The 27,937-nt window shown below is 36.2% G+C and overlaps 1 protein-coding gene across 2 annotated transcripts in view; it reads right to left on the bottom strand.

Annotated features, from left to right (window-relative positions):
- Nucleotides 1-856: 856 nt before the first annotated feature.
- Nucleotides 857-27,937, bottom strand: part of KLHL4 (kelch like family member 4) — a 107,737-nt gene continuing 80,656 nt past the window's right edge. The window contains exons 9-10 of one of the 2 annotated variants that reach the window (XM_070366909.1): nucleotides 4,063-4,234; nucleotides 857-2,843 (exon numbers count right to left, since the gene is read on the bottom strand). In XM_070366909.1, coding sequence (XP_070223010.1) covers nucleotides 2,784-2,843; nucleotides 4,063-4,234 — 232 coding nt within the window. In that variant the 3' untranslated portion in view covers nucleotides 857-2,783. The remainder of the gene's footprint in view (nucleotides 2,844-4,062; nucleotides 4,235-27,937) is intronic. The other variant, XM_005910702.3, reaches the window with a different exon arrangement.

Here is a 27,937-nt window from a genome sequence, read left to right on the forward strand (position 1 = left end):
TGAAGAAGGGAATGGCTACCCACTCCAGTATTCTTACTTGGAGAATTCCATGTACAGAGGAGCTTGGCAAGCTACATTCCACAGGGAAACAAAGAGTCGGACACAAATGAGTATCTAACATACAAACGCATCTTAACTGGAAAATTGTACTTTTTGACCACCTTCCTCCAATTCCTCTTTCATCCACCCTCTGCCTTTAGTAACCACATATCTGATATATTTTCCTATAAGTTTGGCTTTTTTGTCTCTTTTTTCTTAGATTCCACACGTGAGATCATAAAGTAATATTTGTTTTTCTCTGACTTATTTCACTCAGCATAATGCTTTCTAGATTTATCCATGTTATTGAAATGGTAGGATTTCCTCATTGTTATGGCAAAATAATATTCCAGTGGGGTAGGTAGACAGACCCCAGTGTCTTTATCCATTCATCCATCAATGGACACTTAGGTTGTTTCCATATCTTGGCCATTGTAATTAATGCTGCTCTGAACATGAGGATGCAGATACCTTTTCAAGTTAAAGTTTTCATTTCCTTTGAATATAGTCCCAGAAGTGGAGCATCACCACTGGCTATGATAGGTCCTTTGATCTTTTTTTTTTCCCCCTCTGGCTCATATTACAATTTAACTTGACAGGTTAAACTTTGCTCTGCAGATAAAAGTAACTCTACCTCTGCATTGATTTTGATAAGGTATGAATTTAAAATCCAACAGAACTCTGTGGTGTGTGTGTGTTTTATAGCATCTCTGTGCTTCCATCTCTACCCTTAGAACTCAAGATGTCTATAGCTCTTTATTTAGAATTAAAGACACTGAATGGCAGGAATAAGAAACAAAACAGGAGAATTTTATTTTCATATTTAAATATTTTAGCTATTGGAACTTTAAATATTAAAAGGCCAATTAAAGGTGCATTTGACATAATTTAAAGCCACACTCTTTATAACCAGAGGAAATAGATTTTATTTAAATTCAGTTTGTCAAAGCGCAAATATCTTCATACATTTATGTTGCTCCAACGAGGTGGATGAAACTGGAGCCTATTATACAGAGTGAAGTAAGCCAGAAAGAAAAACACCAATACAATATACTAATGCATATATATGGAACTTAGAAAGATGGTGACAATAACCCTGTATGTGAGACAGCAAAAGAGACACAGATGTATAGAACAGTCTTTTGGACTCTGTTGGAGAGGGAGAGGGTGGGATGATTTGGGAGAATGGAATTGAAACATGTATAATATCATATATGAAACGAATCACCAGTCCAAGTTTGATGCATGATATTGGTTGCTTGGGGCCGGTGCACTGGGACGACCCAGAGGGATGGTATGGGGAGGAAGGAGGGAGGGGGGTTCGGGATGGGGAACACGTGTATACCTGTGGCAGATTCATGTTGATGTATGGCAAAACCAATACAATATTGTAAAGTAATTAACCTCCAATTAAAATAAATAAATTTATATTTAAAAAAACTTAAAAGGTAGTACATTTTATAAGCATCTCTGGATTTTATTTGTTGGTTTCACATACTACAATACAAAGTCCATTTAAAAGAACATATTGCAGAAATTCTAAAATTGTAATTTACTTGAAAAGTTACTGTCATAAAGAAGGTTTTTTTTTAAAATATTTTCTTAAATATTTTTTTATAATTGAACATGGAAGTAAGAATTTAAAAGTAAAATACTACCCAGTTAGGTTTTTTTGTTGTTTTTTAATTTAAATACTTTTTGAGTACATATATCCTTAACATTCTTTATGGGATAAATACAAAATTAACACAAAAGCATGTACTTGTACATAAAAGATATAGAATTAACCACGGATGCTGAATATTTTGGTGTTTCCATGTGTTAATATTGCAGAACACCTCAATTTTACTACTGTTTAAAAATTGCTTTGATTTTGAAAACTTGTTTACAATGACAGGTGTTACAAGAGTTTGCAGAAATATTTAAGGCTAATATTAATGTGTATATAAGTGAGGCCCTGACACTCAAAAGCTAACGTCAAAGTTTGTATCATTATGATAGATAGTCACCACTATATTGTATAGATTGTGTATATGAAATTACAATAATATTTTACTGGTAAGAAATCTAACATGACAACATGTTAAGGAATTACCAAATCTGTATGTGTGCTTTTAAAGATGGTACTGTAAAAAGAATGTCTGTGAAAATTTTAACATGCTGTGATCAGCATAACAAATAATGTCTGAGCTTTTTTTTTAACCTATTTTTTACCTCTTGGTAAATGTGAGGTACTATTTAGCTATTTGGGATACTATTTGAATATGAGGATGATGTTTTACTAAAAATCAAATGTTATAATTTAAGCTTTAGATCTTTTATATTAGTTATGTTCCAAATGATAGGATGCTTCTTTTTTTTTTTTTTTTGGAAATAGAAAATATTCTTAACTTATCAGACTCTTAACTTAAAATTATCCATACTTTTATAACCTTTAATACTTTGGTCACTATCAATTTCCCTGAAGCATTTTTAACATTTTAAAATAATAAGGCTAAACCTAGACTACTGGCTTTTCATTTATATTAACTGTAACAACATATACACTAAACACCCATATGTAATTTATGTTCAAAAACTTACTTTGGCTTCACAAATGAGAGCATTTATAACTATACATTAAAATGACACAAGAATTTTCATGTTGATTACTAATCGAAGGAAAGGACATGTTTCTTCTTCCTCTTCTCTCCCTACTTCATTTCTTGAAATTATACGGTTTTCTCCCCTTTGATAAAGATAGTTTATGGTAGCTTCACCACCACAACACATGTACCAGCTCTTCCAATGTTAACAGGAACTTCCTAATGCAGAAAACAAAAATAAAGAAAGAAATGCTGTTTGAATGAACTCTGTCTTTGGCATAATATATTGGAGCTGAAAAAATCCTCAGCTATTCTGGCCCAGCCTTCATCTTGTATAAAGATAATGGAAAATGCAGCCCAGATAACATTCCAATGTGGAGACAGCATAGTCTTTAAGATGCAGTAGATCTGAGTTTGAAGGACAGCTGATCTTGGTTAAGTTTCACCGCTTTTGTAATTTCTCACTTAAAAAATTGAAACTAATAATACTTATCCTTCAATGTTTTTGTTAGGGGTAAGCAAGAAAATGAATGAAAATAATTAGGGATATAGGAGTTATAATCTGTTTATCTAGTTGTTCTCTTTCACCCTTTGCAAGGTCACACAATGAAACAGTGAAATACCTGGAATATAATCTATATCTCTTAACTACTTGTCTAAAATTTTCCGAAAAATAATTTACACAATGTTAGAAAAACATTTTTTATCATATTTGACCAATATCCTTGTTTGCCAAATATTTCTTTCCATTACTAAGCTGGTTTTAATCATTGTAAATTTAAGAGCTAACTATATGGCAGAACTTGAGTATTTCTGAGGGTCATAATGAATCATATTGTTGGAGTAAAGAGATAGAAACCCATGTTCTTTCTGTGCCACTTCTTATATTAATATTTTCCTTAGAATTTCTTCTGTTGATACCCAGAACTCTTTATAGGGTTTAATTCCAGTCTTTTACTGTGCACCAAATCCATGAATAACTTATTAGTACTTAAGAGTGTTGCAATTTGTAGAATCTCTATAAGGAGGAGACTGAAAGATTTTTCTCCTGGGCACCAGTTGATAAGAAGGGACAGACACTTGTAGATAAAGATATTATTCCTTGCTTCTCAAGTCAAAATACATACATAAAAAGTTGGTTAGAGAGTAAAGCTCTTGGATTATTGAATCTGATTCACTTTTCTATAAAAGGAATGAGTCCATGAAGCTTAAAAAATGTCTTGTCCTCACTTTATATAAATACTGATGGATTCTACTAATGATCAAACAGCTCAATTAATAATTCTATATAGCTAAATAAAGCACATGCAATAAATTTCACTAAAGTAATTTGATTCAGCCCTAGAGTGGAAGAGAATGGGATGAATTCCAAATATATATTTTAATTTTTGAGTTAAACCCTGAAATATATCAATTTGGATACTTAAATTAAGAGTACCTCTCTCCATTCATCTTTCTGTGCATCATACGATTCAACAGTGTGCAAATAAGTATGTCCATCATATCCTCCAACCACATAGAGTCTGTCTCCAAGGGGACATACAGCAACAGCATCTCGAGGAACACTCAGAGGTGCCACAGTTGACCATGAATCATTTTTTGGATCATACCTTAAGAAGTTCAGGCAGACAATTGAAAAGAAAGTTATACAGTGTTAAAATTAAAAATAATATAAATTAATAAAATATATACTTATCTAATAAAAAGAAATTTAAAAATACCTTATAAATAGCAAATGTAATCAGAGTAATAAATATTAAGGCTATGACAGAATTCTCTTCAGCCACCAGAGGACACTCAAAGCATAGTGAAAGTGAATTTCCTTTAAAAAATGCCATGCATTTCTTTGATCAGTTCTCAGATTTTCTGAGGAAATTTCACACATTGGCATCTTAACGTTATGTGAAAAATGCCCTCTTTGCCATTTAGTATGATGGTTGGAACGCATTTTTCTCTTATTCTTTATCAAAGTTATACATGTGATGCCTGATCTTGTTTATGAGAGCTCAAATTTTAAGTAAATCAGAATATAATTGCCTTTTTGTTAAATAAACTATGGTTACCATGGTTTTAATACTCTTTGTGGTTACAGTGACCACAGTCTTATTATTTTTCTTATTCTTATTCTTTCTTCCATGAAAGTTCTTATTCATCTTCACAGGACCCTGGGATTTTTATTTACATTTTAATTTGAAGTTGATTCCTCATCTCCAAATATATTTTGTAAGCAAAATGACAGGGCACTCAGTAATCAGTATTAATTAAAATCTTCTCCAGGAATTATTTACTAAAATTTGAACCAAATACATAATAATAAAATCTAAAAGAAGAGAACAGAACTTCCCTCATGGTCCCAGTGGTTAAGAATCCACCTGCCAGTGTAGGGGACACCGGTTTGATCTCCAAGTCTGGGAAGATTTCACATGACACGGGGCAATCAAGCTCATGGTACACAACTACGGAGCTTGAGCTCTAGGACCCAGGAGCCACAACTACTGAAATTCACATGCTGCAACTACTGAAGCCCTCGAGACTGGAGCCTGTGCTTCCACACAAGAGAAACTACTGCAACGAGAAGCCAGCGCACCACAATGAAGAGCAACTCCCAATCTCCACAACTAGCTTGTGTTCAACAAAGAAGACCCAATACAGCTAAAATTAAATAAACAAATTAAACTAAATTTTAAAAAAGGTTCTCTATTATAGAAAAAAATTTTAAATAGTTTTAAAAAACAGTGAACAAAAAAACTTATACAGATATATGTGTAAATTCTCTCTGATCTTATACTGTCTTATTTGTAAATTCCAATGAAAACATTTATTTTACAAAAGATATTTTCATTTATTACCACCTGTTAATTTCCTTATATTTGTATTACTCATCTGATTTCTGTTTTTCTTTGTTTAATCATAATCTAAATCATAAACCCCAGCTTTCACTTGAACTTGGTCTTCACATCCAGTAATATTTTCAATAATATCTGAAATCAACAATAATTAAGATATCCTTAATATCCATCACATATTGTTGAATGTCATGAAGGATTTCACCTTAAATTATGATGTTATACTGAAACCCACAACCAGAAGATCCACAGCTATGTGTTTTAGCTAAATTGAATCTTCAACACAATTGCTATTATTAATTGATGCTGCATTCAGCTAACAGAGTACACTCATACAAGTACACACACGTATGACTGGTGAACCAGGGCTCACAGGGTTCTTTTATAGATTGGCATCCAGAGCCCAAGATTTTTTCTGCATATACATGATAATAAATGTTCAAAAATCTGGTTAATGTTAATAATATCTGGACACTGCTTGATTAACAAGAGAGGTTTGGAGAATGTAGAATCTTTTGAAGAAAGAAAATTGTCACCTTGGTTATTATCTGTAAGGACACACAGGGGCAGTTATTAAAAAAAAAAGTTAACCACTACATCACCTTCAAATTAAACAGCACCTGTTTCTCCCATTCTGTTTCTCTTTTGCTTTTTGGTTTCTTCTTACTTTGGTTATAAGTATATAATTATTCCTCCACTTGGTGTAATTACGGATAATTTGCTTGACTTCTTTGCCACAATTTTCTCATCAACATTATAGAAATGATAATCCCTGACCCAGCCATCATAAGTTTATGTGATGGTTTTAGAAAACTTTAAATGATTATCTTAATTAACTGGATGAGACTCCTATGGTAAGCTGTTGATGTTTGAGTAGAAAAAGAGTTTCAGGAATGTTGTCTAGGACATGGAAATGAGAATTATCTAATTCCATAGAATGTGCATCTTTGACTTTCTACTGACAACACTATTTTACAACTCTATAAGTGTAGAAATTAAGTTGTAGAAAACTGAATTTTCTTGTGATTCCTATACATAACAATAAAATAAATTTTGCTTGATAGAGATAGAATTAATTTCTAACCCCAAATGATGACCTTCCCAAGTATTGTTTTATTCTCTATAGGATACTAACTACTCTTGCATCTATGAACAATTTTTACAGCATTTTTCAGCATTTTCCTAACTGTTTTTATGTATTTTCTTCAAAGGTTTTTTGAAATAATTTTAATACCTTATGAGTTACCACATTAATTAATGAATTACACAAAACATTTGACATGTTACTCATATTTGTATCAAAGGCATAACTTTTCAAAAATTATACTTTAGCACTAATTATTTCTTCAATATCTTTACAAAGAAAATGTCAATAAGGGGATAATGATAATAATAATAATTATTATTATAAAATAATACAAACAAAATAACACCAGCAACTAGCTACCATTAAGTACTTAATATGTTCCAGGCAACACACTTATTATTCTATACCCTATGAAGTTGATTATTCCCACTTTTCACATGAGGAAACTGTTTAGAGGTATAAAGTAACTGGGTCAAAGTCCCATAACTTGCAAATAACAGATCTGGGATTTACACCCAGATTTTTCTGACTCCAAATTTGGTGCTTTTAACTAGTATACTATACAAGTTTTGATATGCATGAAGTGCTTTTTTCCCATTAAACATTAAATTAAAAGTGGTATATTTGGAAATATAATTATATCAATAAATAAAAATTAGTTATTAGGATATGTTGGTAACTAATTTTGTAGCCTGAATTATGAACTGGATAATCAGCTTCCTCCCATGAGTTTATATTTTCCTAGTTGTATGTGTAAATGCCTATTGAAATTGGTTTAGACACCTCATATTATTGTAAGGCTAATTTCATGGTGAACACTCTACAGTGCTAAAATGCAGACAAATTACTCTCTTTTTCAGGTCTCAACATAGAATTACACAGTCACAGGCATTCTAAGTAAAGCCAGGAAAACGCTGGCATAATAATGAAAGAGAGGAAGGTGATTTAATTAAACTTTTTTATGTATTCTAAATTTTTTTTCCTTATGAAATGTATGCTTTATAGACTAAAGCTAATTTCATAATCCAATACCTTTAAATATAAGAAACCAAGTAAGTGCAACACAAGCTAAACCACTAAGTGAAAACAAAAAGCCTCCAACACTGAAATAGACAAAAACATAAGACTTTAGTATTCCAGAAAGAAAATATCTCACTAATTTGAATTTATTAAGAGAAAATGGCTATTATAAGAGCTGGGAGTATTACTTGTACTTGTATATAATTGTATAATCATATATACAATATACATATATATGTACATATATACAATATATGTACATATATACAATTATATATGATTTAACTTTCATTTCAGATGAAATTTTTGTGAAGTCAGGTTTGATTTTTGTAGTGACAAACCTTCATTACTTTTTATTTACTAGATATAATTTTGCATAGTATTGCTTATTTTGTATAAAACCCTTCTAGACAACTTTTCATACTATGGTAAAGAACAGTATGAATTTATTATATCAGTATCACTATTTGACCTCTCCTTGTGAATTTACTACTTCAATATAACTTAAGTATTAATGGAATTTGAGAAAGAATAATTACTTTTACATGGGTTTCTTTGTACATTTGATTAAACCAAGTTTTCCCAAATATAATAATTACTGACACTGTCTATCATATAGGAGGTGATATAGTCTTTCATATTATCAACTGTCATGTAAAGAAGAAGCTATGTTTATTCTTAGATACAGAAAAATACATAGTTTTACAACTGTAAGGATAAAATTCAATGCCTAGATACTCTTCCTTAAAATGAAAGCTACACTTAGGTAAACTTACCTTTACTAAAATTTTTATTTCTTTAAAATTTATTTGTTTTTAATTGAAGGAAAATTGCTTTACAATACTGACTTGACTTCTGTCATACATCAAAATGAATCAGCCACATGTCCCCTCCATCTTGAATCTCCCTCCGACCTCCCACCCCATCCCAGTCTTCTAAGCTGTCACAAAGCACCAGGCTGAGCTCCTCCTGTGTTGTATAGCAACTTCCTATTATCTATCTATTTTACACACGGTAATCTCAAAAATGAAGAATGATCTCCATTACAAGGCAAACCATTATCACAGTAATCCACATCTATGCCCCAACCAGTAACACTGAAGAAGCTGAAGTTGAATGGTTCTATGAAGACCCGCAAGACCTTTGAGAACTAACACCCCAAAAAGATGTCCTTTTCATTATAGGGTGCTGCTGCTGCTGCTGCTAAGTCGCTTCAGTCATGTCCAACTCTGTGCGACCCCATAGATGGCAGCCCACCGGGCTCCCCCGTCCCTGGGATTCTCCAGGCAAGAACACTGGAGTGGGTTGCCATTTCCTTCTCCAATGCATGAAAGTGAAAAGTGAAAGTGAAGTCGTTCAGTCGTGTCCGACTTCCAGCGATCCCATGGACTACAGCCCATCAGGCTCCTACATCCATGGGATTTGCCAGGCAAGAGTACTGGAGTGGGGTGCCATCATCTTCTCCCATTATAGGGTATTGGGACGCAAAAGTAGGAAGTCAAGAAAAACATGGAAAAACAGGCAAATTTGGCCTTGGAGAACAGAATGAAGCAGGACAAAGACTAATAGAGTTTTGCCAAGAGAACACACTCGTTATAGCAAAGACCTTCTTCCAACAACACAAGAGAAGACTCTGCACATGGACATCACCAGAAGGCCAACACCAAAATCAGATTGATCATATTTTTGCAGCCAAAATAGAGAAGCTCTATACAGTCAGCAAAAACAAGACTGGGAGTGGACTGTGGCTCAGATGATGAACTCCTTATTGCCACATTTGGACTTAAATTGAAGAAAGTGGAGAAAACCAATAAGCCATTCAGGTATGACCTAAATCAAATCCCTTATACAGTGTATACAGATTATACAGTGGAAATGAGAAATAGATTTAAGAGACTAGATCTGATAGACAAGGTGCCTGATGAACTATGGACAGAAGTTCGTGACATTGTACAGGAGACAGGGGTCAAGACCATCCCCAAGGAAAAAAAATGCAAAAAATTAAGATGGCTCTCTGAGGAAGCCTTACAAATAGCTGTGAAAAGAAGCCAAAAACAAAGAAGAAAAGGAAAGATATAATCATTTGAATGCAGAGTTGCAAAAAATAGCAAGGAGAGATAAGAAAGGCTTCCTCAGTAATCAGTGTAAAGAAATAGGGGAAAGCAATAGAATGGGAAAGACTAGAGATCTCTTCAAAAAAATTAGAGAGACCAAGGGAACTTTTCATGCAAAGATGGGCTCAATAAAGGACAGAAATGGTATGGGCCTGATAGAAGCATAAGATATTAAGAAGAGGTGGCAAAAATACATAGAAGAACTATACAAAAAAGATATTCAAGACCCAGTTAACCACGATGGTGAGATCCCTGACCTAGAGTCAAACATTCTGGAATGTGAAGTCAACTAGGCCTTAGGAAGCACCACTATGAACAAAGCTAGTGGAGGTGATGGAACTCCAGTTGAGCTAATTCAAATCCTGAAAGATGATGCTGTGAAAGTGCTGCACTCAATATGTCAGCAAATTTGGAAAACTCAGCAGTGGCCACAGGACTGGAAAAGGTCAGTTTTCATTCCAATCCCTAAGAAAGGAAATACCAAGGAATGTTCACACTCCCACACAATTGTACTCATCTCACATGCTAATAAAGTAATCCTCAAAATTCTCCAAGCCAGGCTTCAATAATACATGAACTGTGCATTTGCAGATGTTCAAGCTTGTTTTAGAAAAGGCTGAGGAATCAGACATCAAATTTCCAACATCTGCTGGATCATTAAAACAGCAAGAGAGTTCCAGAAAAACATTTATTTCTGCTTTATTGACTATGCCAAATCCTTTGACTGTGTGGATCACAATAAACTGTAGAAAATTCTGAAAGAGATGGGAATACCAGATCACCTGACCTGCTTCTTGAAAAACCTGTATGCATGTCAGGAAGCAACAGTTAGAACTGGACATGGAACAACAGACAGGTTCCAAATAGGAAAAGGAGTACGTCAAGGCTGTATATTGTCACCATGCTTATTTAACTTATATGCAGGATATATCATTAGAAATGCTGGGCTGGATAAAGCACAAACTGGAATCAAGATTGCATGGAGAAATATCAATAAGCTCAGATATGCAGATGACACCACCCTTATGGCCGAAAGTGAAGAGAACTAAAGCGCCTCTTGATGTAAGTGAAAGAGGAGAGTGAAAAATTTGGCTTAAAGCTCAACATTCAGAAGACTAAGATCACGGCAACTTGTCCCAGCACTTCATGACAAATAGATAGGATACAGTGGAAACAGTGGCTTGCTTACTTACTTTATTTATTTATTTAATTTTGGCTCCAAAATCACTGCAGATGGTGATTGCAGCCATGAAATTAAAAGATGCTTACTCCTTGCAAGGAAAGTTATGACCAACCTAGATAGCATATTCAAAAGCAGAGACATTACTTTGCCAACAAAGGTGTGTTTAGTCAAGGCTATGGTTTTTCAAGTAGTCATGTATGGATGTGACTGTTGGAGTCTAAAGAAAGCTTAGCGCCGAAGAATTGATGCTTTTGAACAGTGGTGTTGGAGAAGACTTTTGAAAGTCTCTTGGACTGCAAGGAGATCCAACCAGTCAGGAGATCAGTTCTGGGTGTACATTGGAAGGACTGATGTTGAAGATGAAACTCCAATACTTTGGCTACCTGATGCGAAGAACTGACTCATTTGAAAAGACCCTGATGCTGGGAAAGACTGAGGGTAGGAGAAGAGGACGACAGAGGATGAGATGGTTGGATGGCATCACTAACTCCATGGACATGAGTTTGGGTAGGTTCCGGGAGTTGATGATGGTCAGGGAGGCCTGGCGTGCTGCAGTTCATGGAGTCGCAAAGAGTCAGACACTTCTGAGTGACTGAACTGAACTGAATATATATATTTCAGTGCTATTCTCTCAATTCAACCCACCCTCTCCTTATACCACTGTGTCCATAAGGCTGTTCTCTACCTGAGTTTCTATTCCTGCCTTGCAAATAGTTTCATCGTAACATTTCTCTAGATTTTTATATATATATATATATATATATATATATATATACACACACACATGTATTAATATACAATACTTGTTTTTTTATTTCTAACTTACTTTACTCGTATAACAACTCTAGGTTCACATATCTGACTAGAATTTACTCAAATTCATCCCTTTTTATGTTTGGGTAATATGCCATTGTATATATGTACCACGTCTTCTTTATTTATTCATTTGTTGATGGGCATATAGGTTTCTTCCATGTCCTGGCTATTGTAAATAGTGCTACAATGAATAGTGGGGGTACATGTGTCTTTTCAATTATGGTTTCCTCAGGGTATATGCCCAATAGTGGGATTCTCTGGGTCATATGGTAGTTTTAGTCCTATTTTTTAAGAGAAATATCCATACATTTCTCCACAGAGGCAGTATCAATTTGCATTCCCCAAAATATTGCAAGTGGATTCCCTTTTCTCCCTATTCTCTCCATAATTTATTGTTAGTAGATTTCTGCTGATGGCCATTCTGACCAGTGTGAAATGAAACATCATAGTTCTGTTTTGCATTTCTCTAATAATAAACAATTTTGAGCACTTTTTTTCATATATTTGTTATCCATTTGAAGGTCTTCTTTGGAGAAATACCTGTTTAGGTTTTCTGCCCAATTTTTGATTGGGGTTTCTGTTTTTGTGATATTCAGCTCCATGAGGCGTTTGTGTATTTTGGAGATTAATCATTTGTCAGTTACTTTATTTCCAATTCCGTTCAATCAGTCATGTGGTACACTTTGTGAACCCATGAACACCAGGCTTCCTGTCCATCACCAACTGCTGGAGATTATTCAAACTCATGTCCATGATCCAGCAATCCCACTGCTGGGCATACACACTGAGGAAACCAGAAGGGAAAGAGACACGTGTACCCCAATGTTCATCGCAGCACTGTTTATAATAGCCAGGACATGGAAGCAACCTAGATGCCCATCAGCAGATGAATGGATAAGAAAGCTGTGGTACATATACACAATGGAGTATTATTCAGCCATTAAAAAGAATACATTTGAATCAGTTCTGGTGAGGTGGATGAAACTGGAGCCTATTATACAGAGTGAAGTAAGCCAGAAGGAAAAACACCAATACAGTATACTAACGCATATATATGGAATTTAGAAAGATGGTAACAATAACCCTGTGTACGAGACAGCAAAAGAGACAGTGATGTATAGAACAGTCTCATGGACTCTGTGGGAGAGGGAGAGGGTGGGAAGATTTGAGAGAATGGCATTGAAACATGTAAAATATCATGTATGAAACGAGATGCCAGACCAGGTTCGATGCACAATACTGGATGCTTGGGGCTAGTGCACTGGGACGACCCAGAGGGATGGTATGGGGAGGGAGGAGGGAGGAGGGTTCGGGATGGGGAACACATGTATGCCTGTGGTGGATTCATTTTGATATTTGGCAAAACTAATACAATTATGTAAAGTTTAAAAATTATATAAAATTAAAAAAAAAAAAACTCATGTCCATTGAGTCAGTGATGTCATCCAACCATCATATCCTCTGTCGTCCCCTTTTCTTCCCACTTTCAATCTTTCCCAGCATCAGGGTCTTGTCCAATGAGTCAGTTCTTTACATCAGGGTCCAAAGTATTGGAGTCTCACCATGAGCATCAGCCCTTCCAATGAATATTCAGGACTGATTTCCTTTAGGATTGACTGTTGGATCTCCTTGCAGTCCAAGGGACTCTCTAGAGTCTTCCCCAACACCACAGTTCAAGAGCATCAACTCTTTGGATCTCAGCTTTCTTTATAGTCCAATTCTCACATCCATACATGACTACTGGGAAAACCATAGCTTTGACTAGACAGACTTTTGTTGGCAAAGTAATGTCTCTGCTTTTTAATACGTTGTCTAGGTTGGCCTTAACTTTTCTTCTAAGGAGCAAGCATCTTTTAATTTCATGACTGCAGTCACCATCTGCAGTGATATTGGAGCCCCCCAAATAAAGTATGTCACTGTTTCCACTGTTTCTCTATCATTTGCAATGAAATGATGGGACCAGATGCCATGATCTTAGCCTTCTGAATGTTGAGTTTTAAGCCAAGTTTTTCACTCTCCTCTTTCACTTTCATCAAGAGGCGCTTTAGTTCTCTTCACTTTCTGCCATAAGAGTGGTGTTATTTGCATATCTGCGGTTATTGATATTTCTCCATGCAATCTTGATTCCAGCTTGTGCTTCATCCAGCCCAGCGTTTCTCATGATGTACTCTGCATATAAGTTAAATAAGCACGGTGACAATATACAGCCTTGACGTACTCCTTTCCCGATTTGGAACCCGTCCATTGTTACATGTCAAGTTCTAATCATTACTTCTTGACCTGAATATAGATTTCTCAAGAGGCAGGTCAGGTAGTCTTGTATTCCCATCCCTTGTAGAATTTTCCAGTTTTTTGTGATCCACACAGTCAAAGGCTCTAACATAGTCATTAAAGCAGAAGTAGATGTTTTTCTGAAACTCTCTCTATGATCCAGCAGATGTCAGCAATTTCATCTCTGGTTCCTCTGTCTTTTCTAAAACAAGCTTGAACACCTGGAAGTTCATGGTTCATGTACTATTGAAGGGTGGCTTGGCAAATTTTGAGCCTTACTTTACTCGCATGTGAGATGAGTGCAATTGTGCAGTAGTTTGAACATTCTTTGGCATTGCCTTTCTTTGGGATTGGAATGAACAGTGATCTTTTCCAGTCTTGTGGCCACTGCTGAGTTTTCCAAATTTGCTGGTGTATTGAGTGTAGCACTTTCACAGCATCATCTTTTAAGATTTGAAATAGCTCAACTGGAAGTCCATCCACTAGCTTTGTTCATAGTGATGCTTCCTAAGGCCCACTTGACTTCACACTCCAGTATGCTTGGCTCTAGGTGAGTGATAACACCATCATGGTTATCTGGGTCATGAAGATTTTTTTTTATATAGTTCTTCTGTGTATTCTTGCCACTTCTTCTTAATATCTTTTGCTTCTGTTAGGTCCAGTGAACCTAACAGATGTGCCCATCTTTGCATGAAAATTTCCCTTGGTATCTCTAATTTTCTTGAAGCATTCTCTAGTCTTTCCAATTCTACTGTTTTCCTCTACTTCTTTGCACTGATCGTTGAGGCAGTCTTTCTTCTCTCTCCTTGCTATTCTTTGGAACTCTCCATTCAAATGGGTATGTATTTCATTTTCCCTTTGATTTCACATTTTTTCTTTTCTCAACTATTTGTAAGGCCTCCTTGAACAACCATTTCGCCTTTTTGTATTTCTTTTTTGGGGGGGATGATCTTTATCACTGTCTCCTGTACAATGTCACGAACCTCCATCCATAGTTCTTCAGGCACTGTATCTATCAGATCTAATCCCGGGAATCTATTTGGCACTTCCACTGTATCATTGTAAGGATTTGATTTAGATCACGCCTGAAAGGTCTAGTGGTTTTCTCTATTTTTGTCAGTTGAAGTCTGTATTTGGCAAAAAGAAGTTCATTATTTGAGCCACAGTCAGCTCCCAGTCTTGATTTTGCTGACTGTATAGAGCTTCTCCATCTTTGGCTGCAGAGAATATAATCAATATGATTTTGGTATTCACCATCTGGTGATGTCCATCTGTAGAGTCTTCTCTTATGTTGTTGGATGAGGGTGTTTGCTATGACCAGTGAATTCTTTTGGGAAAACTCTATTAGCCTTTGACCTGCTTTGTTTTGTACTCCAAGGCCAAATTTGTCTGTTATTCCAGGTGTCTCTTGACTACCTACTTTTGCATTCCAGCATCCTATATTGAAAAGGACATCTTTTTTCGGTGTTAGTTCTAGAGAATCATTTAACTTCTGCATTACTGGTCGGGGAATAGACTTGGATTACTGTGATACTGTATGGTTTGTCTTGGAAACAAACATAGATTACTCTGTCATTTTTGAGATTGCATCCAAGTATTGTATTTTAGACTCTTTTGTTGACCATGATGGCTACTCCATTTCTTCTAAGGGATTCCTGCCCACAGTAGTAGATATAATGGTCATCTGAGTTAAATTCACATATTCCCATCCATTTTAGTTTGCTGATTCCTAAAATGTCAATATTCACTCCTGCCATCTCCTGTTTGACCACTTCCAATTTGCTTGATTCATGGACCTAACATTCCGTGTTCCTATGCAGTATTGCTCTTTACAACATCGGACTTTACTGCCATCACCAGTCACATCCACAACTCTGTGCTTTTTTTTCTTTTCTCCATATCTTCATTCTTTCTGAAGTTATTTCTCCACTGATCTCCACCTACCCTCCTGCGGAGTTCATCTTTCAGTATTGTATCTTTTTGCCTTTTCATACTGTTCAGCAGTGGCCTGCTGCAGGGTTGGAGGCACTGAGTGCAGCAGTACCTGTATGGGACCTTTTGAAGAAGGTCGCCATTACCTTCATTACCTCCACCATAGTTTGGTCTCAAGTCACACAACAGGGAGGGAACACAGCCCCACCCATCAACAGATAATTGGATTAAAGATTTACTGAGGATGGCCCCACTCATCAGAATAAGACTCAGTTTCCCCCTAGTCAGTCTCTCCCATCAGGAAGCTTTCATAAGCCTTTTATCCTTCTCCATCAGAGGGCAGAATGAAAACCACTGTCACAGTAAAATAACCAATCTAATCACACGGACCACAGCCTTGTCTAACTCAATGAAACTATGAGCCATGCCCTATAGGGCCACCCAAGACAGACAGGTCATGGTGGAGAATTCTGACAAATGTGGTCCATTGGAGAAGGGAATGGCAAATCACTTCGGTATTCTTGCCTTGAGAACCTCATGAATAATATGAACATTTGCAATTAATTTCTCCCATTCTGAGGATTTTTTTCATCTCGTTTATGGTTTCCTTTGCTGTGCAAAAGCTTTTAAGTTTAATTAGGTCCCATTTATTTACTTTTGTTTTTAATTTCCATTATTGTAGGAGGTGGGTCATAGAGGATCTTGCTGTGGTTTATGTCAAAGAGTGTTCTGTGTATGTTTTCCTCTGAGTTTTATAGTTTCTGGTATTACACTTACTTTTTTTGAATACAAATATGAGTTGAGAGTATATATACATTCACAGACAGGTGAGTCTAATCTTTTGTGAATTGTGTGCTCTCCATAATTTTTGGTGTTCTCTAGAAAGCATCAATAAATTATCTAGGCAATTTAAAACTCCAATAAAATCTATAATTTTCTCAACTTCTTACAGTGAACTTTAACAAGTCTTGCATGTACCATATTCCTTTGGCCTTTCTAAAAGTGAAACATGATTCCCATCAAGTATATATACACAAGTGCTGAGTAAATGCTTAGAATTTGGTATACACAATGAAATTCTGTATTAATAAAACAGGAAATATTGACGTTTAATCCTACTGATAGTACTGAGTGTACTATAGTGAACTTTTGGTTTTATAATAAATTGGAAAGTCAAATATGACAGGTTTCCAATCTTTTACAAACTCCACTTATATGACAAAAAAATCCTTTAGCCACTATTTGTCAGTTAACCATAGAGGGTTTCAACTTTCACTTCTGTAAGATGACAGGAATATACTAGATTTTCAAGGTCCTTTCCATTTGTAGTTACATGTAATTTCATTATTGTCCTTCTGGACATTTATTTAAAGGGAAGAACAAGTTCAGCTCTACTTTTTAAATATACAACCAACTCAAGGTGATTTTCATGTGTTTTTTTTATTTTGTTTTCAATGTTGCATAACTAGGGAGTAATACCAGCAAGATAGTAGGCTAGTAAGTTCTAGTATCTTATTCTAGCACAAAAAGTTATGGAATAAACCAACAGAAACGGGCCCAGATAACTTTGCAGCAGTTTTGGAAACCAGTCAAGATCCAAAGAAATAAATTCCATGCTCATTTAAGAAAAAGAAGTAGCAGGAGGAGCTAAGATGGCGGAGGAGTAGGACGGGGAGAACACTTTCTCCCCCACAAATTCATCAAAAGAACATTTAAACACTGAGTAAATTCCACAAAATAACTTCTGAAAGCCGGCAGAGGACATCAGGCACCCAGAAAAGCAACCCAAGTCTTCGAAAGGAGGTAGGGAAAAATATAAAAGACAAAAAAAGGGACAAAAGAGGGAGGGACGGAGTTCCGTCCTGGGAAGGGAGTCTTAAAAAGAGAGAAGTTTCCAAACACCAGGAAACCTTCTCACTGCCGAATCTGTGCGGAGCCTTGGAAACACAGAGGGCAACATAACAGGGAGGAAAAATAAATAATTAAAACCCGCACATTGCAAGCCGTACGGTAACTCCCCCAGCGGAGAAGCAGTGCAGACGCCTGCATACGCCATTAGCAAGCGGGGGCTGGGCAGGGAGGCACGGCGCGGTGCGGGCTGCATCGCAAGAATCTGGCCTGAATACCCCGAGCACTATCTGAGCGAAATAATTTGGGCTAGCAAACCAGACTGTGGGATATCTACCACGCGAAAAGCCAGCCCTAACTTATGACACCGTCAGGCCCGCGCACGGAATAAAGGACTGAACAGAGATAGCCGGCGGCAGACCATCCCCCTCCGGTGATAGGCAGCCAGAGCCAGAAGGGGACAATCGCAGCCCCAGAGAGACATTATCTATAAAACTGTAAGCAGGCTTCTTTGCTAACTAAAACTTCTTGGGGGTCTGGACGGTCAACATCTGCCTGAGAAGGTGTGCCGGTGCACAACTAGATAACCGAGCTGCGGGGAGGCGATAAGTCGCAGCAATCGCACGCGCAAAACACATCACCTGAGCTGCTCGGATCTGAGAAGAGCACAAAACGCAGGCCCAACTGAGAGTCTGCGCCTCTGAGGACTACCCGAGTGCCTGAACTTGAGCGGCTTGGACCTGGGAAGTACAGACAGGCCAGGGCGGGCCGCGGATGGTTCGCGGGGGAGCAACCTAGAGCCTGAGCAGCATGGGCAGAGAGGCTACACGTGCCGTGAACTGGTGGCAGACCCAGTGTGGCTGAGGCACTGCGAGCACACGCCAGTGTTATTTGTTTGCATCATCCCTCCCTACCTCCCCTCAGTGTGACTGAACAAGTGAGCCTATAAAAAAAAAAAAATTTAAGTCCTCTATTATTCCTTTAATTTCCACTTTTATAACCGATTACTTTGCAAAAAAAAAAAAAGACCCTATTTTTTTAAAGCAAACTTTATATATATATATATATTTTTTAAACTTTATATAATTGTATTAGTTTTGCCAAACATCAAAATGAATCCGCCACAGGTATACATGTGTTCCCCATCCTATTTTTTAAATAATTTTTTGACCTTTTTTTTTTCTTTTTCCTTCTTTTCTTTAACATTGTATTTTTGAAATTCCAAACTCTACTCTAGATTTTTAATTTTAGCTTTTTAGTATTTGTTATCAATTTTGTACCTATAGTTTTTTTTTTATATATAATTTCTGTGACCCTTTTTTTTTTTTCTTTTTCTTTTTCTCTGTTTCTTTCTCTTCTTCTTTTAAATAACATTGTATATCTGAAATTCCAAACTCTATTCTAGATTTTTAATTTATGCTTTTTGGTATTTGTTATCAAATTTGTTCCTGTATTTTTTTAATATATATATAATTTATGTGACCTTGTTTGTTCTTGTTTGTTTTTTTTTTTCTCTCTCTTTTTTTTTTTCTTCTTTTTTTAACACTGTATTTTTGTAATTCCACACTCTACTTTGCTTTTTGGTATTAGTTATCAATTTTGTACCTATATTTTCTTTATAATTTTTGCGACCTTGTTTGTTTTTGTATGTTCATTTTTTCTCTCTTTCTTTTCCTTCTTCTTTTCTTTAACATCGTATTTTTGAAATTCCAAACTCTACTCTAGATTTTTAATTTTTGCTTTTATGTATTTGTTACCAATTTTGTACCTTTAAGAACCCAATCTTCAGTACCCATTTTTCACTAGGGAGCGAGATTACTGGCTTAACTGCTCTCTCTCCCTTTGAACTCTCCTTTTTCTCCACTAGGTCGCCTGTGTCTCCTCCCTAACCCCTCTCTACTCTACCCAACTCTGTGAATTTCTGTGTGTCCCAGATGGTGGAGAACACTTAGGGAACTGATTACTTGCTGGATCTGTATCCCTCCTTTTCATTCCCCCCATTTATCCTCCTGGCCACCTCTGCCACCTTCTTCCTTCTTCTCTTCTCTGTATAACTCTGTGAACAACTCTGAGTGGTCCAGTTGTGGAGTGCACATAAGGAAGAGATTACTGAATAGCCCACTCTCTCCTCTATTGACTCCACCTCATCTCATTCGGGTCACCTCTAACTCCCTCCTCACTCTTCTCTTCTCCATATAACGCTGTAAACCTCTCTGGGCGAAACAAGTTTCAGGGCAAGACATACCAAGCAAATTCTCCAGCAGCAAGGAACACAGCCCTAATCTCCAAGATACAGACAGCCCAAAGTCACCCCAAAACCATAGACATCCCGTAACTCATTACTGGACATTTCATTGCACTCCAGAGAGAAGAAATACAGCTACACCCCCCCCCCCCCAGAACACCGACACAAGCTTCCCTAACCAAGAAACCTTGACAAGCCACCTGTACAAACCCACACAGAGTGAGGAAATGCCACAATAAAGAGAACTCCACAAACTGCCAGAATACAGAAAGGACACCCCAAATTCAGCAATTTAAACAAGATGAACAGACAGAGGAATACCCAGCAGATAAAGGAACAGGATAAAAGCCCACCAAGCCAAACAAAAGAGGAAGAGATAGGGAATCTACCTGATAAAGAATTCCGAATAATGATAGTGAAATTGATCCAAAATCTTGAAATCAAAATGGAATCACAGATAAATAGCTTGGAGACAAAGATTGAGAAGATGCAAGAAAGGTTTAACAAGGACCTAGAAGAAATAAAAGAGAGTCAATATAAAATGAATAATGCAATAAATGAAATTAAAAACACTCTGGAGGCAACAAATAGTAGACTAACAGAGGCAGAAGATAGGATTAGTGAATTAGAAGATAGAATGCTAGAAATAAATGAATCAGAGAGGATAAAAGAAAAACGAATTAAAAGAAATGAGGACAATCTCAGGGACCTCCAGGACAATATTAAACGCTACAACATTCGAATCATAGGGTTTCCAGAAGAAGAAGACAAAAAGAAAGACGATGAGAAAATACTTGAGGAGATAATAGTTGAAAACTTCCCTAAAATGGGGAAAGAAATAATCACCCAAGTCCAAGAAACCCAGAGAGTCCCAAACAGGATAAACCCAAGGCGAAACACCCCAAGACACATATTAATCAAATTAACAAAGATCAAACACAAAGAACAAATATTAAAAGCAGCAAGGGAAAAACAACAAATAACATACAAGGGAATTCCCATTAGGATAACAGCTGATCTTTCAATAGAAACTCTTCAAGCCAGGAGGGAATGGCAAGACATACTTAAAGTGATGAAAGAAAATAACCTACAGCCCAGATTATTGTACCCAGCAAGGATCTCATTCAAATATGAAGGAGAAATCAAAAGCTTCTCAGACAAGCAAAAGCTGAGAGAATTCAGCACCATCAAACCAGCTCTCCAACAAATACTAAAGGATATTCTCTAGACAGGAAACACAAAAAGGGTGTATAAACTTGAACCCAAAACAATAAAGTAAATGGCAACGGGATCATACTTATCAGTAATTACCTTAAATGTAAATGGGTTGAATGCCCCAACCAAAAGACAAAGACTGGCTGAATGGATACAAAAACAAGACCCCTACATATGTTGTCTACAAAAGACCCACCTCAAAACAGGGGATGCATACAGACTGAAAGTGAAGGGCTGGAAAAAGATTTTCCATGCAAATAGGGACCAAAAGAAAGCAGGAGTAGCAATACTTATATCAGATAAAATAGACTTTAAAACAAAGGCTGTGAAAAGAGACAAAGATGGTCATTACCTAATGATCAAAGGATCAATCCAAGAAGAAGATATAACAATTATAAATTTATATGCACCCAACATGGGAGCGCCACAATATGTAAGACAAATGCTAACAAGTATGAAAGGAGAAATTAACAACAACACAATAATAGTGGGAGACTTTAATACTCCACTCACAACTATGGATAGACCAACTAAACAGAAAATTAACAAGGAAACACAAACATTAAACAATACAATAGACCAGTTAGACCTAATTGATATCTATAGGACATTTCATCCCAAAACAATGAATTTCACCTTTTTCTCAAGCGCACATGGAACCTTCTCCAGGATAGATCACATCCTGGGCCATAAATCTAGCCTTGGTAAATTCAAAAAAATAGAAATCATTCCAAGCATCTTTTCTGACCACAATGCAGTAAGATTAGATCTCAATTACAGGAGAAAAACTATTAAAAATTCCAACATATGGAGGATGAACAACACCCTGCTGAATAACCAACAAATCACAGAAGAAATCAAAAAAGAAATCAAAATTTGCATAGAAACTAATGAAAATGAAAGCACAACAACTCAAAACCTGTGGGACACTTTAAAAGCAGTCCTAAGGGGAAAGTTCATAGCAATACAGGCATACCTCAAGAAACAAGAAAAAGTCAAATAAATAACCTAACCCTACACCTAAAAGCAACTAGAAAAGGAAGAAATGAAGAACCCCAGGGTTAGTAGAAGGAAAGAAATCTTAAAATTAGGGCAGAAATAAATGCAAAAGAAACAAAAGAGACCATACCAAAAATCAACAAAGCCAAAAGCTGGTTCTTTGAAAGGATAAATAAAATTGACAAACCATTAGCCAGACTCATCAAGAAACAAAGGGAGAAAAATCAAATCAATAAAATTAGAAATGAAAATGGAGAGATCACAACAGACAACACAGAAATACAAAGGATCATAAGACACTACTATCAACAATTATATGCCAATAAAATGGACAACGTGGAAGAAATGGACAAGTTCCTAGAAAAGTACAACTTTCCAAAATGGGACCAGGAAGAAATAGAAAATCTTAACAGACCCATCACAAGCACGGAAATTGAAACTGTAATCAAAAATCTTCCAGCAAACAAAAGCCCAGGTCCAGACGGCTTCACAGCTGAATTCTATCAAAAATTTGGAGAAGGGCTAACACCTATCCTGCTCAAACTCTTCCAGAAAATTGCAGAGGAAGGTAAACTTCCAAACTCATTCTATGAGGCCACCATCACCCTAATACCAAAACCTGACAAAGATCCACAAAAAAAAAAGAAAACTACAGGCCAATATCACTGATGAACATAGATGCAAAAATCCTTAACAAAATTCTAGCAATCAGAATCCAACAACACATTAAAAGATCATACACCATGACCAAGTGGGCTTTATCCCAGGGATGCAAGGATTCTTCAATATCCATAAATCAATCAATGTTATACACCACATTAACAAATTGAAAAACAAAAACCATATGATTATCTCAATAGATGCAGAGAAAGCCTTTGACAAAATTCAACATCCATTTATGATAAGAACTCTCCAGAAAGCAGGAATAGAAGGAACATACCTCAACATAATAAAAGCTATATATGACAAACCCACAGCAAACATTATCCTCAATGGTGAAAAATTGAAAGCATTTCCTCTATAAAGTCAGGAACAAGACAAGGGTGCCCACTTTCACCATTACTATTCAACATAGTTTTGGAAGTTTGGCCACAGCAATCAGAGCAGAAAAAGAAATAAAAGGAATCCAAATTGGAAAAGAAGAAGTAAAACTCTCACTGTTTGCAGATGACATGATCCTTTACATAGAAAACCCTAAAGACTCCACCAGAAAATTTCTAGAACTAATCAATGATTATAGTAAAGTTTCTGGATATAAAATCAACACACAGAAATCCCTTGCATTCCTATACACTAATAATGAGAAAACTGAAAGAGAAATTAAGGAAACAATTCCATTCACCATTGCAACGGAAAGAATAAAATACTTAGGAATATATCTACCTAAAGAAACTAAAGACCTATATATAGAAAACTATAAAACGCTGGTGAAAGAAATCAAAGAGGACACTAATAGATGGAGAAATATACCATGTTCATGGATTGGAAGAATCAATATAGTGAAAATGAGTATTTTACCCAAAGCAATTTATAGATTCAATGAAATCCCTATCAAGCTACCAACGGTATTCTTCACAGAGCTAGAACAAATAATTTCACAATTTGTATGAAAATACAAAAAACCTCCAATAGCCAAAGCTATCTTGAGAAAGAAGAATGGAACTGGAGGAATCAACCTGCCTGACTTCAGGCTCTATTACAAAGCCACAGTTGTCAAGACAGTATGGTACTGGCACAAAGACAGAAATATTGATCAATGGAACAAAATAGAAAGCCCAGAGATAAATCCACACACATATGGACACCTTATCTTTGACAAAGGAGGCAAGAATATACAATGGATTAAAGACAATCTCTTTAACAAGTGGTGCTGGGAAAACTGGTCAACCACTTGTAAAAGAATGAAACTAGAACACTTTCTAACAAACACCTTACACAAAAATAAACTCAAAATGGATTAAAGATCTAAACGTAAGACCAGAAACTAGAAAACTCCCAGAGGAGAACATAGGCAAAACACTCTCTGACATAAATCACAGCAGGATCCTCTATGACCCACCTCCCAGAATATTGGAAATAAAAGCAAAAATAAACAAATGGGACCTAATTAAACTTAAAAGCTTCTGCACAACAAAGGAAACTATTAGCAAGGTGAAAAGGCAGCCTTCAGAATGGGAGAAAATAATAGCAAATGAAGCAATGGACAAACAACTAATCTCAAAAATATACAAGCAACTCCTACAGCTCAACTCCAGAAAAATAAATGACCCAATCAAAAAATGGGCCAAAGAACTAAATAGACATTTCTCCAAAGAAGACATACAGATGGCTAACAAACACATGAAAAGATGCTCAACATCACTCATTATCAGAGAAATGCAAATCAAAACCACTATGAGGTACCATTTCACGCCAGTCAGAATGGCTGCGATCCAAAAGTCTACAAGCAATAAATGCTGGAGAGGGTGTGGAGAAAAGGGAACTCTCTTACACTGTTGGTGGGAATGCAAACTAGTACAGCCACTATGGAGAACAGTGTGGAGATTCCTTAAAAAACTGGAAACAGAACTGCCTTATGATCCAGCAATCCCACTGCTGGGCATACACACTGAGGAAACCAGAAGGGAAAGAGACATGTGTACCCCAATGTTCATCGCAGCACTGTTGATAATAGCCAGGACATGGAAGCAACCTAGATGCCCATCTGCAGATGAATGGATAAGAAAGCTGTGGTACATATACACAATGGAGTATTACTCAGCCATTAAAAAGAATACATTTGAATCAGTTCTAATGAGATGGATGAAACTGGACCCTATTATACAGAGTGAAGTAAGCCAGAAGGAAAAACACCAATACAGTATACTAACGCATATATATGGAATTTAGAAAGATGGTAACAATAACCCTGTGTACAAGACAGCAAAAGAGACACTGATGTATAGATCAGTCTTATGGACTCTGTGGGCGAGGGAGAGGGTGGGGAGATTTGGGAGAATAGCGTTGAAACATGTATAATATCATGTATGAAATGAGTCGCCAGTCTAGGTTCGATGCACGGTACTGGATGCTTGGGGCTGGTGCACTGGGACGACCCAGAGGGAGGGGAGGGAGGAGGGAGGAGGGTTCAGGATGGGGAACACGGGTATACCTATGGCGGATTCATTTCTATATTTGGCAAAACTAATACAATATTGTAAAGTTTAAAAATAAAATTTAAAAAAAAAAGAAAAATAAGTAGGCAATTTTGTGAAATTCTTACTTGCTATTACCCCACTCCCTCCTAGAAAGACATGGTTTGGATTTGAGAAAGCAGTAGCTCAGCCCCAGCTCCTTCAGTTCCTTTTCCTGAATCAGAGAGAGAAGAGCAAAGCTAATAATCTACAATCTAACCCATCTCAATTGTTCCCAAAGAGGTTATTTTCTGTGTTACCTAGCTCAGAGCTCAGACAGTCTTATGTGGCATAGTTCAGATATCAGGCTAGGAAAAGCCATGAGAAGTAGTGCACATAGTTCGTGAAAATTGCGGGGAGATTACAGATGCACTGACAACTTAGAAAAGAGATTACTGATATTACAAAACTGCTGATTGTTCCAATAGAAAGCTAAGGCCCTGAAAGACAGCAGGGCCAAGACTCTTAGAAAGATGAATGGCAAAACCAATACAATATTGTAAAGTAATTATCCTCCAATTAAAATAAATATTTTTTTTTTAAAGAAAAGTAAGGCATTTAAAAGCAGCCATGTACACAGAGAATCACACACACACACACACAGGAAAAAGACGAATTTAGTAAAGGTCTGAGAAGACCTCAAGTCTTAATGCTAGGTTGATCTCAAGCACAGAACATAATTAGTGATTAATTAGTGACAGTCTTCCTATGCATGGAGCCAATCGGCAAGGATATTTAAAAATATCCAGTTTTCAACAAACATCCCAAAACATACAAATAAATAGGAAAATGAATATTACTCCAAAGAACAAAATAAACCTCCAGAGCCATTTTTGTTAAAAATATAGGCATCTGTCTTACTAGAGAAAGATATTAAAAGAACTGCCATATATTCTCAAAAAGCAAAAAGAAAAACAGGCAAAAAACTAAAGGAAACAGGAAAATGATAAATGAACAAAATAAGAATGTCAACAGAGGAAATAACTTATAAAGAAGAAAAAATAGAAATTCTGGCTCTGAAAGATGAAATGACTGAATTTAAAACCTTACTAGAAGGTTTAATTGGAGACTTGAGCAAGCAGAAGGAAGAATAAGTGAACTTGAAGACAAGTCTTTTGAAAATGATCAAGTGTGAGGAGGAAAAAAAAAATGAAGAAAAGTGAACTAAGTCTAAGGGCATTCTGAGATGACATCAAGTGAGTTAATACACACATTCTAGGAGAAGAAGTGGAAACAGAAAGAGAAGAAGAAGAAAGGAAGGAAGAGGAGGTGTGGAAGATCAAGAAGATATGGTTCTATAGTACTAGTAGAATTCAATTCCCCACTTACAATAATGAATAGAATAAACTAGACAGAAGATCAGTAAGTACATGAAAGATGAACAATTATAGGCCAATTGGACCTACTCCTCTAAAACTCAGAAGATACATTTTTCATGAGCAAGCAAGAAACATTATCCAAGATAAAGCATATTTTAGGCCATAAAACAAGTCTTAATAAATTCAAAAGACTGAAAACATGCAGTCTTTTCACAGTGGAATGAAACTCTAAATCAACAACAGAAGGAAAAGTGATATGTCTGCACATAGATAGAAGTGAAAGAATACACATTTAAACAAGTCAAAGAATACATTATAAGGGAAATTAGAAAATATCTTGAAGCAAGTGAAAATGAAAACATGACTCACAAGTGTCTTATGGAATGCAAAGAAAACAATGATAGGAGTCTATAACTGTAAAAGTTTACATATGAAAGGAAAAAAATTGCAAATCAAAAACCTAACTTTACACTTTGAAAAGGAAGAGTAACTAAACCCAAAGTTAGCATAAGGTAGGAAATAATAGAGATTATAGCATAAATAAATAATACAAAGATATAAAGACAATAGAAAAAAAACAATGAAATCAAGAGTTGGTTCTGCAAAATATCGAAATTGATAAACCTTTAGGTAGATTGAGTTTGAGAAAAGGACAAAACACATATAAAATCAAATGATGTGGAAATTAATACTGCTTTTATGAAAAAGAGAAGATGATAAAAGTACTATGAAAAATTGTTCACTAACAATTTGATTAACCTTGATGAAATGGACACATTTCTAGAAACTCACAACTCATCAAGATTAAACCATTATAAATCTATAATTGTAAGGAAATCAAAGGTTTCCTAACAAATTACAGTTGATCCTTGAACGGTGTGAGTGATAGAGGATCCCTGTACAGTTGAAAGTTTGTGTAAAACTTTACAGTCATCCCTCCATATCCATGGTTCTGTATCAGTGGATTCATGTATTTACTATAGAACAGTTTTTCAGTTGCTCAGTCATGTCTGACTCTTTGCCATACCATGGAATGCAGTATGCAAGGCTTGGCAGTCTTTCACCATTTCCTGGACCTTGCTCAAAGTCATGTCCACTGAGTCAGTGATGCTATCTAACAATCTTTTCCTCTGCCATCCCGTTCTCCTCCTGCCTTCAATCTTTCCCAGCATCAGGGTCTTTTCCAATGAGTTGGTGCTTCACATCAGGTGGCCAAAGCATTGGAACTTCAGGTTCATCATCAGT

Source organism: Bos mutus, unplaced genomic scaffold (genome assembly GCF_027580195.1).
Source record: "Bos mutus isolate GX-2022 unplaced genomic scaffold, NWIPB_WYAK_1.1 CTG255, whole genome shotgun sequence".
Taxonomy (NCBI): domain Eukaryota; kingdom Metazoa; phylum Chordata; class Mammalia; order Artiodactyla; family Bovidae; genus Bos; species Bos mutus.